The following is an 18,633-nucleotide window of genomic DNA, read 5'->3' as shown; positions in this document are numbered from 1 at the left end:
AGTTTCTTTTCAAGCATTTTAAACTAGCTTTATTCATCATGTTATTGTCATTGTAGTAATTTCATAAAATAAATAGATTTCATATGCCATTTCCAACTTTGGGCAGTTACTTTTTGCCCATTTATAAAGAAATGTAGGAAGGAAATTCGACAAGCTCTTTGGTTTTAGTAAAACACATCCAACGGTGACACCTAGTGGTCCTTACAGAGAGCAACGTTGAACGCAACAAACAGTTCAAGTGTCTATTTCATAAAGAATTAACTAACAAGACATGGATAAATGGCTTTTTGCATAGCTTCTTCATCAAAGTTCCTTTTGAAAAAACAAAAACCCAAATTCTGCACACTTTGTTATGACCATCTCAGCGGGCGCAGTGTATAGTAACGGTATCTAGCTTCACTTCCCTCCAGCCACACTACTTCTTCAAACACTTGGCCCAGATTAATGATACTTCCTCCAACGGTCACTCTCTGCAAGAGAACGAGCCCACACTGTTATTTATACACGATGAGTCAGCTGAAATACTACGCTGCAGTTGTGTCCTTCAGCGGGCACCATTATTATCAATAGACGTTATGACACTAGGCTCGCATGCAGCCACTCCCATCAGCTCTTGCTCACTAATCCCCGGTTGCTTAAAGAATTAATAGTTGAAGTCACACTCTCTGAAAAGACAAACATCAAGCACTTACTTATATGGGGGTAACTCCACGCGTAGCTGAGGACACAGTAGCCGGCCAGCAGCATGCTCACTCCTCCAATCCCGCCTTTCCTCACATCAATGTACCTCCGGTAGTACCGCAGCCACCCTGGAACGCCAGAAGATGGACAAGGAAATGAAGCGACAAGAGAAGGAACAAGAACTGGCCACAGCTGATCCCTGCAACATGTAGTGTGTCCTTTGGGCTCTGGATGTGATGGGATGTGTGCCGACTGCTTTGCATAGTGTGTGATTTGGGTTCTGGATGTGATGGGATGTGTGCTGACCTCTGTGCAGGGCTCCCACCGCTCCCCGGGGCCGGCTGGGGGCGTTGATGGCCAGCCACAAGGGCAACTCACCCAGGCGCACCTGTCCCAGTCGGCGGCCGGCCAGGTTACCTGCAACACCATCAGTGTTAGTTGAATGCGCTTTCTCAGCCTCGTATTATAACGTATTATACTCACACACATCAAACTCCCATTAGCCTTGTCATACTAACCCTCAATTGCATTCTTCAATTTCAAATTTCTGATGATGACTTCTGGGTCCTTTGTTCTAATTCTGCCCGTCACTCCCCCTGACTCCTTGTCAACAGAGAGGTTCAGGGGGCCGGACGGACACTGAGTCGGGGACGAGGAATTAGCACGTGCTTGCGTTGCTTCCGCGGGCCGGGTTACTGATGAAGAGGTGGGGAGGAGTGCCATCTCGTACCGCTGAATCAGACCCGCTGTACTCGGCGGAGAGGACTGCAGGGCGGGGCCCTGGAGGGCAGGTGGTGACAGGTAGGTGGTTCCGGCCGGTATAAAGACCTCCTTTTCAGGGGGAAATTCAGCGAGTCTTTCAACAGGCGACCGTTGCCTCCCTTGAGGACTGGTGTCGGGTAACTGGTTTGATGGAGAAGTGGATGTTAACAACGGCCCAATGCCATTTGCATTTCCAAGCGGTGCCTGAATACCAGTCTGATCTTGACTCGCATCAAGTGGGCCTCTGACTTTAGTTTCAACAGGTTGCCAGTCCCTGGTCGTCAAAGAGCTTTGGATATGGTCCAGTAAGCTCAGCTTCCCTGGCTGGCCGATGCCCTTTGATCTCCTCAAGGTGTCCTTCACATTCTGGACAGTTGCCCTGCTATGGGCTCTATCTACATTCTGTAGTCCCCCATCCTCCCAAAACTCGGTGGGGCTCTGAGCGGTTCCCGGGACACCATCCAACGGGATTCTCTCATTGGAGGGGCCGGACATTTGAGTTGTCAGAGGCGATCGGCTGCTCATCTCCTTCGTTTTTGAGGCACCTCCGAGATGGGTTTCAGGAGCAAGACGAGCTGGATGTTTTTCTCCAGCTTCTTGCCTCCTGGTTGATAACAACGCTGCAGAGTTGACGGTGTCTGCTAATGGCCGAAATGCAGCAGGGGGCTGGTCTGATTGGATAGGTTGGGGTTTGGATTGTGCTTGCTTCAGTGGCCCCTTTGTAACCTGTTTAGACGTGGCAGTCTGTTTCAGAGCACTGGAAGTGTTGCTCGGTTTGGAAGGAGAGGGCAAGGGAGCAGATGGGGAGATAGAAGAGGTTAAGGTAGCCATCTTGTTCTGATGAGCCAGACTCTGTGTCTTCTTCTTGGATGACGTTGGCTGTGAAACGGATGGTGCTGGCGACCTGACTGGCGATGGCATCAGCAAAAGTGATTGGTTATATTCAGTCTTCAATGGTGTTGATGGAGGCAAAGAATCCAACCTTGAATCTTTATCATTCTTTGTCGACAGGAGAGACTTCGTCGGCGACTCCTTGCTGGGCGTGCTCTTTGTTGCTTTATCTGATGAAAATGAAGTTGCCGTAGAAGACGTAGGAGGTTTGGACAATGTTTCCTTGCTCGCAGTGCGGTCATGTTGGGTTTGCGATGGTTCAGAGAGCTCTTTGGCCTTGCAGTGGGGCAGGTGGCCTTTCAGTCTTTTGAATGTTTTGCCACAGTACGGGCACACACCTGTCCGCAACACAACAAATACAACTATTATAGTAGTGTTAGTGCAAATCTTTAAAATTAGATTCTAACATTTGGACACCAACTTTCTGACCAACGTTTGTTTCATGGCTAATATAAATAAGTCTTACTATAGGTCAAAACTATTTCCCAACGATCAGTTTCTAAATATATTCCCCAAAGAATAATACAAAGCACAAACAAAGTTTATAAAATAAAACGACCAAGACCAGACTACATGCCCTGAGGGACAGGTATATGTTTGAGTACACATTTGCGCGACATTGAACACCCTGTTTTCCAACTGGTTTGGCCAAACTCACCTGTCGTGCTCATCTTGCAAGTGTTTGCAAATACAGAAAATACCAATTCTACATATCTTACAACTTTCAGAATATTTCAACCCAGCCAACGCACACGCACGAACGACCTTGATAAGTTGTCAACTTGTCAGAATAAGACTAAGTGAAAATCACAATAACGAAGTAGATAGCTTGCCGTATTATTGTGTTTAGAAAAGTGCTCAACACGTGTAGAAGAGTAATACAGTTGTATGCGTAACTCATTGAGTTTATCGCGTAACACTGTAAAAAAGGACCCCTTGGGTGGTAAGTTAGATGGCCTGAATAAAAAAATTAAATAAAAAATATATGGCCAACAAATGTGTTACAAATAAGTGTTAAACACTTCCCGTGACAAGAGAGTGGCGACATTGTTATTATACGATATATGATATTGTACATGGATATATTATAAGGAGAGCGTAGACGATGACCACGCCCACTTCCCCCGTTCGCTATGAACGTAAGATCGGCGGAAATACACAGTAATACCAGTTATTACATTCAGAAGTAGACATATTAGACATGAGGGGTTAGTAGACATATTACTATTATATTAATGCTGGAATTCCACTACCCCACTGCATAGAGGCTTGTGGAATGTAAATTGGTGAATCATTTTTTGAGTCTTGTATGACTGCAAATAATTCCATGATTACAGTGCACTTTGTTTGCTGGGAAACATTTCTATGATTGGGTCTAACATCATTTCCTTACCTGTAGGCCTACTGCAATCTATCCCTACCTTATTTTCTCTTTAATGCAAAAACAAATCCTATGTGTGCTCATGTATTAAGACAAAGATACATTCAGTAAGGGATGGATTCATTCATTCCATTAGAAAAGTGTGTTTTATTGATACGGTTACAGTGGCACAAGACTAGACACTGAGCATAACACGTTTCTGTGACAAAAACAAAAACAAACAAACACTATAATCAATTAACAGCTAAATCAAAGATTATCTTCATTGGAAATGCAGTGATTTAAGATGCATTTAGAACAGCAAATTAAATGCACTATTTCTACAACCATTTACATAAGGAGGAAGAAAGAACTCAAAATGTATTTACACGGCGACAGATTACAGTATGTACATGGTAAGGACTGGAAGCACAGTTAAGTATACAGCAGTGCCATTTCAGGGTGAAAACTTCGATGTACGTGAACGGACAGTGGAATAAGAATAGGGTGAAGAGAGTGACCTTAGTACAGGCTTCTTGCAGCAGCCGCAGTTCTCTTATAGAGTGGCCTCACAAATACAACGCAGTGGCTCATGATCTGAATAACCTTCAATCCATTTTTTTGTCTAAGGTTTATCGTATGGATATATTTGTAACGGAAAAAGCAAAGCTTTCTTTTCGGGAGAAACACCTTGAAAACTGAATTTCTTTTTAAGCCAAAACGTTAATTCACAACACAGGTTATGTGCTAAAACAAAACGGGGTTACAGTATATTCTACAAGTAGTAGTTGAAATTTTCTGTACAAATATTAACAAAGACATTCATGGCTCTGGCACACAGGGGACAATCTTTCTGTTCCTTAAGGCAACCGAATGAAGAGGGTGAACGGTGTTTCGTAGGGATGGGCCACGTTTTGGGTCAGGGTTACGATGGTTTACAATGAAACCAGCAACAACTACTGTACAGTACTGGCAGAACCATGACACTTAAGACACCCAGATTAGGATAAGATTAAACTGAACAAAAAGCTACTAACAAAACTAAGACATTATCACAAACAGTGGTTTCAATTCAAACCTGAGAAAAAGCAGTGTGGTAGCCCCACTGGCCACTGCATTATGGCTGTTTATTAGCCCTGTGTGGCTTTGTTATATTCTTTTGTAATAAAACAAAAAAAGTATTGCAAAATTAGAGCTAGAACGAATTGGGTTTAATGAGGACAAGCCATGCAGAAATACCAAGCACGTGCTCCCCGCGGTCACAAATGCGTGTGGTTTGTTAAACAGTGTTTAAAGGCGCCCGTTCAGACTGTATGTGGAACTCATTCTGGGTTCGATCCTCTCCCGCGGAGGGGGAGGGGGGGGAGGGGAGGGTCGGTCGGATCTGGGGCAGCCTGGGCGTTGGGGTGGCAGGGTAAGTTCAGGTCGGGCATGGACTCTGCGTTGCTGTTGTTGTCGTCAGCCAGTCACTCAAGTTCCCCACTCTGCCCCCAAACACACAACACCGGAACCCCACTCCGGGCCCGACCACCTCCTCCACCACTCAGGGTGGGAGAGGAGGAGGCGGGAGAACCTTTTGGAGACACAAGTTAAAACCAAAGTTTACGAAAAAACTAAAACAAGAGGGGGTACGGAGGAAATTAGAGGAACAGCCAATTCCTCTGTGAGGCCGGCCTTTCCTAGCTCCTCTTCCTGGACGGAGGACAGGAAAATGATCACCACACCGCCGCCTACAGGCGGGAGGAGACATGTTAAGGCGACAGATGAGGGGCGAGTGGCGGGTGGCTAGGGAGCGGGCGGGGGAGAGGTCATTGCAGCATCAGCTGCTTCAGATTGTCGTGCAGTATGGTGTCCTTGACGTCGCGGAACACCAGCCGGATGTTCTCCGTGTTGATGGCCGTGGTGAAGTGGTGGTAGAGGGGCTTCTGGTTGGCGTCGCGGCGCTTGGCCCGGAAGCATTCCACCATGAAGGCCTGCACGTCGAGCAGGCTGTGCTCCACCCCGGCGTAGTCGGGGAAGTAGTCCCGGAGGACCACGGTCTTCACCTTCTCCTCCAGGAGGTCCGTCTTGTTGAGGAAGAGGATGATGGACACGTTGACGAACACGCGGTTGTTGACGATGGTCTCGAAGATGTTGAGGGACTCCCGGAGGCGGTTGGTTAGCCGGTCCTCCATCAGCACCTGCGAGTACAAGGGGTCGGATTAAAAGTGGACATTTATCCCAGAAGTACAACCCATTTACTTTGGTTAAGGGCTTTTGTATTGAAATGGAAAGATTCATTCCGTTTCAAAATATAGTTTGAAGAATGAATGAAGGCTTTTTTCATTTGACATAAAAGAAAAAGGACTAATTGAATGTTGCAAAAATAATTCCCCCCAAAAAACGATAACAAATAAAAACACAAGCTAATTTAAATGCTATACACACCAGCAATTTAAACAACCAAATAAATGAGCAATGATTGCTAACTCTTTCAAGTCCCCCACATTTTACCTCCCAAAGCAAACAACTAACTCGGAAGTTATCTCACGAGCCGAGCTAAGCACAGCATGCCTAGTACGAACCCTAGATAACAAAGGTGTGTGTGTGTGTGTGTGTGTGTGTGCGTAGGACGGCCCCCTCACCTGGTCGTATTCAGATGAGGAGACGAGGAAGAGGATGGAGGTGACGGAGTCGAAGCACTCGAACCAGCGCCGCCGCTCCGAGCGCTGGCCGCCCACGTCCACCATCTTAAAGGGCACGTTCTTGATATCAAAGTCGTACTCGTGGATCCCCTTGGTGGGCTTGCGGGCCAGCAGTATGTCCTGCTGAGTGGGCACGTAGCTCTGGGGGGAGGGGCGAGGCACAGAGACACAGAGACAGAGAGAGAGAGAGAGACGTTAGGCCAGTGATTTGCATAAATGTGTGATATGCAAAACAAAGCAAGGGAGACGGAGGGGTGGGGCTTGGTGATGGACAGACAAGAGTGAAATAAAGAGAAAGGAAAATAAGTAGGAAATACACGACAAACAACGAAAATATCCGACAATATCCACCATTACTCTCGGCTCTGGGACTCTATTTCTAATGCAAGTGAAACCAAACAGTACAAATGGAATAACTATATCGCTCTATCCGTTCCAACTGGCGACCCATTGTCCTCACCGGACCCCGGTCAGACAGCTCGGGCCCTGGCGCACACGACTCCATTCGGGCCCTGGCGGCCCTCTGTTAGCAGAGAGCTTGTTGGAAGAGTGGGAGAGGGAGTTGGGGAACGATCTGTCATGCAGGGTTGTCTCGTTTTGCTCACATGGTAGCAACCAGACGAGCTGTGAGCTTCTGGTCGCACCAGTACCGTTGGTGTCAAGGCTCTGCGGTATGACAACCAAAACCGCTCATTTTTGCTACACCAACCAAAGCCGAGGAGAGGGAGAATTAAAACACACGTTGAGATGTATAACGAAACGGTGCAACCAAAGTCCTGGTTGGGGACACCTATTCATAAGTAGAAAGAGGATACTGGCTTATTACCCTTGAAATATGCGTCAGATCCACAGCGTGTCGCACTACTTTCAGTTTGCGTTTCCCCAAACGGTGAAACCCGGAACTGAAGCCAGAACTTCTCACGGCATGTCAGTTGATCAGTCAGCATATTCCTCTGCCAATGAACACCCCCGCAGCCTCTGAAGGCTCATGAGCCACCAGCCGTTTGGCCGGCAGGAATTTCCCATACAAAAAGATGGGTAGTAAGTAGTAACACCATTGACATCCCAGCGGTGTAGGATGAAAACACGGTTCTTACCGGTTCCCCAAGCTTTTCCGCGTTGTCCAAGAAGTACTTCACCGACTCGCCCTGCAGAAAGTGACCACAAAAGAAAGAGATATTCTTTAGATAATTCCATACAATGTTTTTCGCCGGAAAAAGAAAACAATGTCATATAGGTCACGGTTTCACATGTCATTAATCATAGTTTGCTAAACATGAGTTGGCAGTGAGGGGAGTGAATCTTATCTAAAAACGAGTCTCTTCTGTAGCTAGTTCAAGTCGATGTGACCCTGACTTCTTCTGTGGCTAAATCAATGCCGAAAACGTTGATGAATATTGAGTGAATGCCAGGGGAAATGCGGGTACAGATGTAGGATGATAGGAAAGTATGGCCGTGAGTCTGCTCTATGTTGTTTCGATTCTATCCCTGAGTTATGAGTGCGTGTCCAGACACGAAGGCACTAAGACTTGGAAGCATTCCTTCATTTCTCTCGCTCTCTCTCTCTCTCTCTGTGTGTCTGTGTGTCTGTGTGTCTGTGCGTCGGTGTGTGTGTGTGTGTGTGTGTTTAAAAAAAAAAACACTGTCGATAATGACACTTTGCGCTGAAAATGTCAAAAACGAATGGACGGATGTTCGTGGTTAAAACAGGTGAATACAAAATAACGTCAGCTGGGACTAGCCTTAGTGAGGCAACTGGCTGTGTGGCCATTTTTGCTCAACAGCTCTGCCCTCACCTTTTGATCTTTCTAGATGTCACCTAACTGGAAAAGCCTGTGCCTGTGTGTGTGTGTGTGTGTGTGTGTGTTTGTGTGTGTGTTTTTTTACACTGGGGAGGAGCACGATACGTCGCTTCTGAGTAGAGGCCAGAAAAAAACAGAGACAGGTCCCCCCGTCAGCACTAAAACAGGTAATTTATCGTCAACGGTTCAGAGAAACTGTACGTTTGTACTTACAGGAAATATGCACACATGAAGAATCTTCAGCAACTAACTCTGATCCTACTCTGGGGACGGGATTTAGAAATCCTCACAAAGGAGAAGGAGAAAAAATCCCCCACACAAAAGGAGAACAGAAACCAGTAGAGCAGCTATGGCTGTCGTCACTGCGATTGGGGGGAGGGGGGGGGGGGGGGGGGTTGGTGCAGCACGTGTCTCCGTAGAAACCCCGACCAGCCAAACCTTTGACATGTCGCCTTCTCACCCTCTCCATGAGATGACAGGCGCGGCTGTGCCGGCGCCGTCGGTGCACATAGCGCGCTGTTCACATCGTGGAGGAGATGGAAGGTGGTGGCGGTTTCAGACTTAGCACTTTCTGTCCCAGAACTTTGTTCCACTTCAGCCGAGTCGAGCAAACTAACGTGAGAGTTTTCCTTCTGCCCGCCTCGAGCTCCGGTTTGTAGTTGAGGACAACCAGTTGTTGGGGGGGCACAATGGGATGAACTTGTGAGCAAACTTGAGTCCGACTCATGTGGTGTCTAAAAAGGCGTTTGTTTCCAAGTATAAGTGGTCATCTCTGTTGGACAATGGCCCTTTACCACAGCACAGAGTACCGTCGCTATGTCAGCGCTGTGCCAGAGAATACAAACAATTACTCCCATTACTTTTCTATAATGTCATCCGGGAGATTAATAGCCGAGCGCTCGCGGTGGAATGATGGATGACGGATTATGTGAAACGTTTTCACCACGATGGAGAGTAGAGTATGTCCTCTACTTTCGGTTATTCAGGTTCTATCAAGTCAACCCTGATCCGATCCACCTGAACGCAGACCCTCACAGGGATGTTCGCAACGTGAAGAGGGAGCCAATCAACGGCCGACATCAACATCTGGAACACAATGGAGGAAAGGGACCGGTTCTGACATTACACCGACTTGGAATGCGGTCATCTTTGCCAACTCCGAGTTTACTCTTAACTTGTGTACTGAATCCGTCAAACTGAACAGGAAGACGTCAACTCTTTTCCTCATTCCTGAAACGCTCCCCCCCCCCCCCCAGATCCATTGACTCATCATAGAACAAAACACGTTAGCGGATCTACCACGCATCCCCAGATCATCTCATTTACTAACCTCTCCCACACCTCCGTCCAGTCCACTAGGGCCCCGTATTTACTCTAGTGCGGAGGCCCTGAGTTACGGTGAGTGTGACCCCCCCCCCCCCCCTTCACCATAACACAGTGAAGTGGCCGACAGGGTCTGACCTGATGATTTACCTTCTGTTTACAGTCTACAGCTCACTCTTCAGGGATACACCCCAAAACAGAGCCAACCGACAAGAAGGAGTCAGAGGGTCTCACTGTTTGGTGGAGAAGGGGAATCACATTCCAGTCAATGCTAAAGGGCTGTGGGGGTATAGTGTGTGTTCTGCGCTGCATGTGCATGTGTGCAGCTGTACGAGTGTACGTGTGCGTCCCTGACAGCGGGAGTGTGTTTTTCCTGGGAGTTTTGCGGTCTAGGAGGCCAATGGTTGTGTTTGTAACCTAAAGCTGTTTAACTACAGATCAACATTCCATCACTGATCACACTCAACAATCCTGTGTGTGTGTGTGTGTGTGTGTGTGTGTGTGTGTGTGTGTGTGTGTGTGTGTGTGTGTGTGTGTGTGTGTGTGTGTGTGTGTGTGTGTGTGTGTGTGTGTGTATAAACAGCATTGAAACTAATTATGCAAAAATACATGTTTTCTATGATGTCCCTTCAGTCTTACTGTACTGATTCCCACCACTGACGCCAATGCTTCTCTCACAGGTCCACAACACAGGTCTCCCCAGACGTTTACATACAAAGAGCAGGAGAAGAAGACTGCAATAACATTCCAATGCACTGTTTCAGCCTCACTGAGCTCACATACCATATGTATGTATAGAACCAAACTTTTTGTGAAGCGTTTGCAAAAATCACAGAGTTGAGGAAAAGATGACTTGGAAGTCAAGGCGCCTCTACAACCGCCGGCGTGCCCTTCTGAGTGGACGATCTCTCAGAAAGATGCCTTCTTACAAACCAGACACGAGCGGAGGTGTAAACAGGAAGCCGACTTAGTCACATGTCTGGGGCTCAGAAGAGCGCAAGAGAGATCGAGAGTAATGGAGTTTCCATCCACCTGATTGTAGATAAGACACAAATGGATTCACCAGAAAATTCCTCAAAAAATTACACCACGGTGTAGCAGAAAAATGGAACGATGGAATTGATTCGCCCAACTGGATGAGGATTCAGTGTAGATGTATGGAATGCATTGGTGCATCTTCAGACCAAACCATAGACTGATAATGTTCAACACATCTGGTACAGCTACAACAAAAAATATTTCATTGCTAATTTTGTTCTTCAATGAAAATCCCTGTTAATTTGTATAAGCCTATCTTTCAACTTTAATAAACTTCACAACCTGACAATATATAGATCATTTGTAAATGAGGTGTAATTGAAAAGTTTATAATTACGTATGCATCATAAAATTCAGGAACCGTCAGTTTTTCCAATGAGCCAGCAGTCTCTCCCCATTATTGACAGAGCATATTGGGAAGGCAGACACTACGGCGTCTCCCTGGTGGAATTGGCTCGTGTGAGCTTTCACATAGACGGCAGTTTGTTCAGATATAATCAAAGTTGATCAAAACAAGTATCATCTTTGGCATTTGCTCACAACCCACTATTGCCTAATGGTTACAAATGGGGAGAAAAATAAATCGTGTTACACTTTCAGTTCACCCACAATAAATCAAGAATCTGTTAAACATAAGGTGGATTCCCATGTTAGCAGCACTATACGTTTATGAATCACAACAGAAGCTGTGATATTTCCGATTCCAGACACATCTATGGGGGAACCCTTAGCCAGTTTAGATACCATGGCAACTCCAGCTCTGATCCAGCCCTGGGATAGGGCAGCCTATGTTTGAGTTAACCCGGCCCATGCCTGCAGCACTTACACTATCCTGCCACCCCATTGGCTAAGAAGAGGACAACAATTTGCCTACCTAAATAACAGGACAAGGTGTTATTAACATCCATCGGCCCTTCAATAAACAGACATTTGTCCAGGAGAAAAACATGTCACAGAAAAATAATTCTGTGACATGATCCTATCGTGGTTCGTCGTTCACTTGCCTTTATAAATATCTGGACTTAATATAAATAAAGCCTATTTACTTGATAATCATTAACTGTTCGACCTCATCTCCTACACATTGTGCTATCATCTCAACTTTTTAGCTAACACGATTGGCGTCTCTTTCACATATTTGTCGGTTTAAAAGCAAAATCCATATGGATGGATAATCGAGAAAACAATCACCACTTTTTGAGTCTGCTAAACTCCCGAAACCATTGCCACTCACGATTAATGTCTATGAAAGGGTCCTTTTACGACGAGCTAAGAAGTGGTGGATTACAGAATGCCATGGCACTGCGAGTAACAACTCTGGGCGGCCGTGTGGAGGTACTCATGAAATGAGTCTACATAGCGACTGAAAGCCATTTCCTTAAGAACGATGGGGTGGAGGGTTCCAACTGGCCACAGTATGTGTGTGTGTGTGTGTGCGTGTGTGAGTATGGGTGCGGGAGATGTAATACATTATGAATAGGTGTAGGACAAAAGCCACTAACCAACTGAAACTCCCTGCGACGGTCGTAGGCGTTCTGAATGCCACTGTCTGTCCACAGAGCCGTGATGGAAGGGAGATACTTCAAGAACACCGTCCTCTCCATCTGCCCATTGACGATCATGTCCGACCTGGTGTCGAAGGCCATCATGATGTCCCCGTGCTCTTTGTTGTCAGGGTCACCCCACGGGATATGAAGCTTCTCCCGGGCATCGACCAACACCCGTATGCCTAGACTCAGAGGAGGGGTTTCAGAGAGGGAGCCACACATTATCTCACAGATCAGACAGTGGAGTGCATACATATGTGATCAACAGGAAAATACAGACGAGAACGCCAAGATACGAGAATACAACGCAGTATTCTACCCACACAAACCCATTATCTTGTGTAGTGTGTGTGGGGCTACAGTCCGCATAGAATAATTACGAAGTGGGAGTATACAACTATCGTTTTAAAAAGTAGCTTCCCGGAGGAGGAAAGTAGAAGGGTAATTGGACAACTACATAGATTCACAGATACACACACACACACACACACACACACACACACACACACACACACACACACACACACACACACACACACACACACACACACACACACACACACACACACACACACACACACACTATACACATACAGACACATACACACGCGCGCGTCGACATGGGTGTGCCGACTGCAGATGGAGACTGTTTATGTCTTATTACCCAACACAGCACAAGACCTTTCCGTTTCTACACAGATGTGCTGCTGGGACACTTTCCCTTAAACTCACCCAACGCAATTAGGCCCCAGTCGCGGGAGGTTGGAAAGTACACACATAAGATAGGACTTTAAGACCCGGTGCGGCGGAGTGTTCCCAACATAAGGGCTGATTACCTTTGATAACATTGCTGTAAATGGTAGCTCGGAACTCTTCTCGGGCTTGCTGGTCGAAGTCCTGGCCATGGATGATCCGCATTTGTTTGAGGAAAGTCGACTTGCCGCTCTCGCCAGCGCCCAGTAGCAAGATCTTTACCAGGCGCTTCACGTACGTTTTATCCCTGGAAAGGCATTTGTCGATCTCTTTTGATATTCGCAATTGTTCCACCTCGCTGTTGTTGAGAAGACAGACGGGCAAACAAACTTTTAACACGGATCTAGACGGCAGGAAATCCGCCATGTTCGCACAAACTTCATCGATACAAATTAGTGCACGACGTCCGCGGGGCGCGTGGACGCAATACGGCGGCGCGCACACAGAGCCAAGCCCCTTCCCTAAACTCAGGAAGTAATGATGGCTCGGCTTTCTGATTCATTTGAGGCTTAAAAATCCACTCTGTATATGTATTTCGAGTTTGTTGTGTGTGGTTGAGACAGATGTGAGTGGATTAAACAGATACACAATGAAAACTGTACTTCGAAAGGTGTATGAATTTGAGTGGTTCGTTTTGGTGTTTCAAATGTGAACACGTTAATAGGGTATGAATATAATCGGATAGTTTTTTCTTTTATTGTGACAGCATAAACCCATTTTTATGATTTCTGAAAGGTTCTAGTGCAATGTCGCCATCTCCCGGCGGTGTGGGAAGTTGATCGTGTGATGGAATAGAAAATAAGGCTCTGATTGGCGGGTTCCCCCTCCTATAATCCCAGCATCAGATGAAGAGCTGCCTGCTCGCATCTCTCCCCCAGTGTCTTCACACACCACATTGCAAAGTGCACACTTGCCGCTCATACCTTTGTCTGTGTGTGTGTGAGTGTGTGTGTGTGTGTGTGTGGTGTATGTGTGTATGTGTGTGTCTGGGAACGTGACAACAATAAACAAACATGACAATCCGAAACACAGAACGGGATCATGGGCAGAGGTTCCGACCACGGATGGCATGTCTGAAGAAGGTAAGCAATACCGTTATGCGTCTCCTACAACAGAAGCGGTGTTTTCACCTTTTTTATGTCTCTATTGTGGTAATTTCCTATATGGCGAATTAAGATGCTAGAAATGCGTTGTTGTTACAGCTGTGGCAACTCATAGGCTGGCCCAATACAATGAAATAAATCTAAGATAGCGGTCATAGATACAATGAGTAAATATATCAGTTAAACAAACACAACGTGGACAACAGCCTCAACAACCTGGTTGTTAGAAGATCCAACTTCTGACACCGAATTAATTTATATATTTCATTTGAATTGCTGCATAGTTGTCATTTAAATCTTTCTTCGATCATCTTTATTGTTTATTGTAGCCTGCTGCGTGCTGATGAGCCAGTGATAAGGTCATTCAGTTTAATAAGCATTAACCTGGATCAGTATCAACACTTGCAGCCCTGGGCAACACAGGGATAATCCATCCAGGGACAACATGTTGGATAGCCCTAGCTCCACCATACACTCCAAGCTATTCAACAAGTAGTTTCATCTGAAGCGTCACAACAAAAACATTGCCGTCCCATGCAGCTATCACCGTAGCAACTCTTTGATCCAATGTATGGACGGACTTCGATTGCCGTGTTTGGGATAGTGGTGTGAAGAGAGTGGACAGCATGCTCTGCTTCAAAGCAGAAGAGAAGGTCTGGGGGAATGGTCAGAGAGAAGCAATCTCCAGGAGCACAGCGGGTGCTTGTCATCGGGTTTTAAAGGCCCACTCTAGGTCGGCTTTGCCTGGCCTGGAGAGCCTCTTCTGTGCGGCTTCAAAGCTGGAAGCCACTTCAAACACATGGGCCGAAAGTCAGTCCTAACCTGCCCCATTCATATAAGTTCACACAGGCACAGAGACACACACACACGCACCCACACACAGACACAGGCACACACACAAATGCACGCGCACACACGCAAGCACACACATGCGCACATGCACACAAGCACACTAACACACAGACACACATACACAGCAGGCACTCCCACTCACGCATGCAAACACAGGTGGAAGATAAAGGTCTGGTTGAATGGGTTGGAGCTGAATGAGAAGACACTTCTTTGGGGACCTCACTGTCAGTGAACTATGGAGCTCAAAGAATAGTTCATAACCAGGTTACAACTCAGAACATGACAATACTGATGGAAGCTTTGTAGCAAAATTAAGCCATTCTTCTAGCATAAATGACCAGAATGTCTGGTGAGATTTTGGAGACCTGAACTGAAATAATAATGTGTTTTGCTATTTGCCTGCACTGCAGGTCGGCGGGCGAGGTACGGTATTGGTTCCATTTTATGATAAAGTGTACACTATGATGTAACGGTATAATGAGCTTGCTCTGTTTATCCTATTGCACTTATAAACGTATCATAAGTGGTGACACGTCTTTTGAAACATCGAAAGGCATTATGATATTTTGAACAGTGTTTCCAAAAAAGGAAAAGCTATGATGGTGATTGGCCCCAGGGCCTGACCGGGCCGGTGAGGTCAGGCGAACGACCAGAGCGATCAGGACAGGATTTCAATTGATTTCAAACAGCTTTGTTTAGTTGAAGAGAGTCTTATTGAGTCATCAATCCTGCCTTTTGGTTCCATTTACTGGCGATTTATTTTCACAAGTCAATCAACAAATCATTCATCAACTCTATCATTTTATTCATGTCCTAACCTAACGTAACCCTACATGGTTTCTTAGTTCTCTCATGGCTACAGATTTGAGTCATACTAGGAGCCCACGTGGTCTTCCTATCTCCTCCACCTCCTTCTCCTCCACCTCCTCCTTCTCCTTCAGCCCTCTCCTCCTCTGCCTCTTCCTTCTACACTGCTTTCTACTCCTCTTCCCTCTCCTCCTCCTCCTCCTCCTCCTCCTCCTCCTCCTCCTCCTCCTCCTCCTCCTCCTCCTCCTCCTACTCTCCCTCCTCCTCCTCCTCCTACTCTCCCTCATCCTCCTCCTCCTCATCCTCCTCATCCTCCTCCTCCTCCTCCTCCTCCTCCTCCTCCTCCTCCTCTGTAACCGTGTTGTTCAATCAGTCGGTTCTATGTGCATGCATGCCCCGTTCTGCCCTTCAACACGACGCAGACCCCCACAACCCGCCGTGGTGTCCAAGCAACCCGTTGTCATGGCAATCCCCCTTCTCTTCCGTCTGCGTTTCTTTTTCTGTTGTGCAGGCGGAGGCGGTGCTGCTGGAGATGCAGGATCCCAAGACGGGGGTGAAGTCCCAGCCTCAGCGCCTGGTCATCACCACCATACCCCACGCCATTATGGGTGAGGGAGGGCGGACACACACACACACACACACACACACACACACACACGCACGCACATGTACTCGTACCCACACACACATACACATACACACACACGCGTGCGCGTACACGCACACACACAGATGCACACACACACATACACATAAACATCCACACGCTCAAACAATCATTTCTGCACTCAAGCTTGCGCGCACAAACACATACACACACACATACACATACACATGCACACGCTCAAACAATCATTTCTGCACTCAAGCTTGCGCGCACAAACACATACACACACACACACACACACACACACACACACACACACACACACACACACACACACACCCGTGTACGCATGCACCCCAACGCACATACACAACACATCCGGCTTTACATCTATCCTCAGCCTGGTAATAACATGCCACCACTTGGTAAGTGAATGGAAAACAGGGCAGTCACTACAAACACAGTATAGTGTTGTCTGGTTTCATTTGATCTATTCTTGTATTTTACAAAGTATCTCTTCTCTCCTTGTTCTGTCTCTCACTCTTTCTCTTGCTCTTGTTCTTCTTTTCTCTCCCCTTCTCTCTCTCTCTCGCTCTTGGATATCTCTCTCCCACATATACGCACGCACGCACGCACGCACGCACGCACGCACGCACGCACGCACGCACGCACGCACGCACGCACGCACGCACGCACGCACGCACGCACGCACGCACGCACGCACGCACGCACGCACGCACGCCGCACGCACGCACGCACGCACGCACGCACGCACGCACGACACACACACACACACACACACACACACACACACACACACATTAGTACAATACTGTAGATACCCTCCATAGGGTACTGTTCACATATCCAGCTGTTTTATCTCTGTGAGCGGTTTGACATTTAGAAACACATACCAGAAACACACACCAGAAACACACACACACACACACACACACACACACACACACACACACACACACACACACACACACACACACACACACACACACACACACACACACACACACTTGAACCAGATAGCTGGGTGGCTGCATGTTTGTGTTTGGGCAGAGGCTGGATTTTCGCTTCTCTTTGCGAATTGCACAGACTTCGCTGCTTCAAAGCACAAGCCGAGTGTATTGATTGTATCAGCTAACAATAGCAACACCAGACACCCCACTGGCACTTGCTTTACTTTCCACTTCCCGCTTCATGATGCGTACGTCAATAAGTCATGCTGTTGTCAGCTTCGCCTGTAAGTAGCCCTAGCAAGTAGACTTAGATTTAAGTGTCTGGTTAATGACTATTTAACATGTATTCAACTCAATATAAAGATCATTCATTATTAAGTCTTACATTTAACCAGCACATTCCTACTGGCACTGGTGGAAAATCGGCCTAACAACACAATGTTTTTCCCTTCTCCATAGGAGAAGATATAGTGGCATGGTTAGCTGACAGATTCAACATTGACTTCCAAGGTGAGAATACAAACGCACGTATTTAAATGTGTGAGTGTGACATTCTGTTTTATCACCGTTGTACGTATTGTACTTTAGCACGCCCGATATATCCACAAAGTCTTTTCTCGAATGGTGTGTTCCTTTCTCCTTCCTATTAAGAATCATATTACGTACTTTCTTGCTTACTTAAAGGTATCAATGAACTATGAAGTAGCATGACTGGCAGTGTGTCTCTGGACCCTTCATGGCTCCCTGTGTTTCCAGAGGCCCGGAGTGTGGGCTGCATGCTGGTGGCGTTTGGGTACATCTACCCCCTGTCAGACCACAAGCGGCTGGTTCTCAAACCCGACGCCTCCCTCTACCGCTTCCAAGTAATTGTTTACATCACTGATACCCCGCCCCCTCGTTCCCTCGAAATCCCCCGTTACCATGGTCACGCATGCATTGAGTTGCTCGAGGTATTGAACAAAAGAAGAAGAACAACAACACAGACGACAACACCTTAATCCTTGTGCTTCGCACGGGTTAATCTAATTTTTCAATGCATAGGTCGCATAGGGCCCATTCTATTTATTTAAAGGCCATTGTCCCATTCTGTGTATGGAAGTGAGTCACATCCTTGCCCTTTGTAAACTCTTCCTCAACGTACAAGTTCAGCTTTTTTTCTCAATGAATATTTCCCCCCCAGACGCCGTATTTCTGGCCGGCGCAGCAGTGGCCAGTGGAGGACACAGACTACGGTGAGTAGCGCAGAGCCCTCCGGTCTCGGGTCTCTTCCCTGCCCTTATGAGGGCTCATAGGAAGGGGGAGGGCCTGTGTTGTTAAGCTCCTCTGAGACCCTATAGCCCTGTTCAACGCTCCATACAAACAACCTTGAATTAACACAGTGGATGTACCGCCAACACACACACACACACACACACACACACACCAACACACACACACACACACCAACACACA

The 18,633-nt window shown here is 46.8% G+C and overlaps 3 protein-coding genes across 3 annotated transcripts in view; 1 reads left to right on the top strand and 2 right to left on the bottom strand.

Annotated features, from left to right (window-relative positions):
* Nucleotides 1-2: 2 nt before the first annotated feature.
* si:dkey-21c1.4 (mucin-2) lies at nucleotides 3-3,271 on the bottom strand. The gene is made up of 5 exons (XM_056576348.1): nucleotides 2,993-3,271; nucleotides 1,200-2,672; nucleotides 988-1,098; nucleotides 693-809; nucleotides 3-470 (listed from the first exon to the last, which is right to left on the bottom strand). Exons 1-5 carry the CDS (start codon nucleotides 3,003-3,005, stop codon nucleotides 442-444), a joined length of 1,743 nt encoding a protein of 580 aa, XP_056432323.1. The 5' UTR covers nucleotides 3,006-3,271; the 3' UTR covers nucleotides 3-441.
* A 377-nt stretch (nucleotides 3,272-3,648) lies between these two features.
* Nucleotides 3,649-13,321, bottom strand: LOC130370843 (guanine nucleotide-binding protein subunit alpha-13-like). Its single transcript, XM_056576349.1, has 5 exons — nucleotides 12,925-13,321; nucleotides 12,044-12,270; nucleotides 7,476-7,526; nucleotides 6,319-6,519; nucleotides 3,649-5,874 (listed from the first exon to the last, which is right to left on the bottom strand). The coding sequence occupies exons 1-5, from the start codon at nucleotides 13,205-13,207 to the stop codon at nucleotides 5,503-5,505; spliced, it is 1,134 nt and encodes a 377-aa protein (XP_056432324.1). The 5' UTR covers nucleotides 13,208-13,321; the 3' UTR covers nucleotides 3,649-5,502.
* rgs9b (regulator of G protein signaling 9b) overlaps nucleotides 13,322-18,633 on the top strand; it is a 9,909-nt gene continuing 4,597 nt past the window's right edge. The window contains exons 1-5 of the mRNA XM_056576350.1: nucleotides 13,322-13,923; nucleotides 16,115-16,211; nucleotides 17,641-17,691; nucleotides 17,938-18,044; nucleotides 18,362-18,413. Of these exons, the coding sequence (XP_056432325.1) occupies nucleotides 13,855-13,923; nucleotides 16,115-16,211; nucleotides 17,641-17,691; nucleotides 17,938-18,044; nucleotides 18,362-18,413 (376 nt within the window). The 5' untranslated portion in view covers nucleotides 13,322-13,854. The remainder of the gene's footprint in view (nucleotides 13,924-16,114; nucleotides 16,212-17,640; nucleotides 17,692-17,937; nucleotides 18,045-18,361; nucleotides 18,414-18,633) is intronic.

Source organism: Gadus chalcogrammus, chromosome 18 (assembly GCF_026213295.1).
Source record: "Gadus chalcogrammus isolate NIFS_2021 chromosome 18, NIFS_Gcha_1.0, whole genome shotgun sequence".
Classification (NCBI taxonomy): domain Eukaryota; kingdom Metazoa; phylum Chordata; class Actinopteri; order Gadiformes; family Gadidae; genus Gadus; species Gadus chalcogrammus.
Note: the sequence above shows the minus strand (reverse complement) of the source record. Positions and strands in the feature narration are given on the sequence as shown.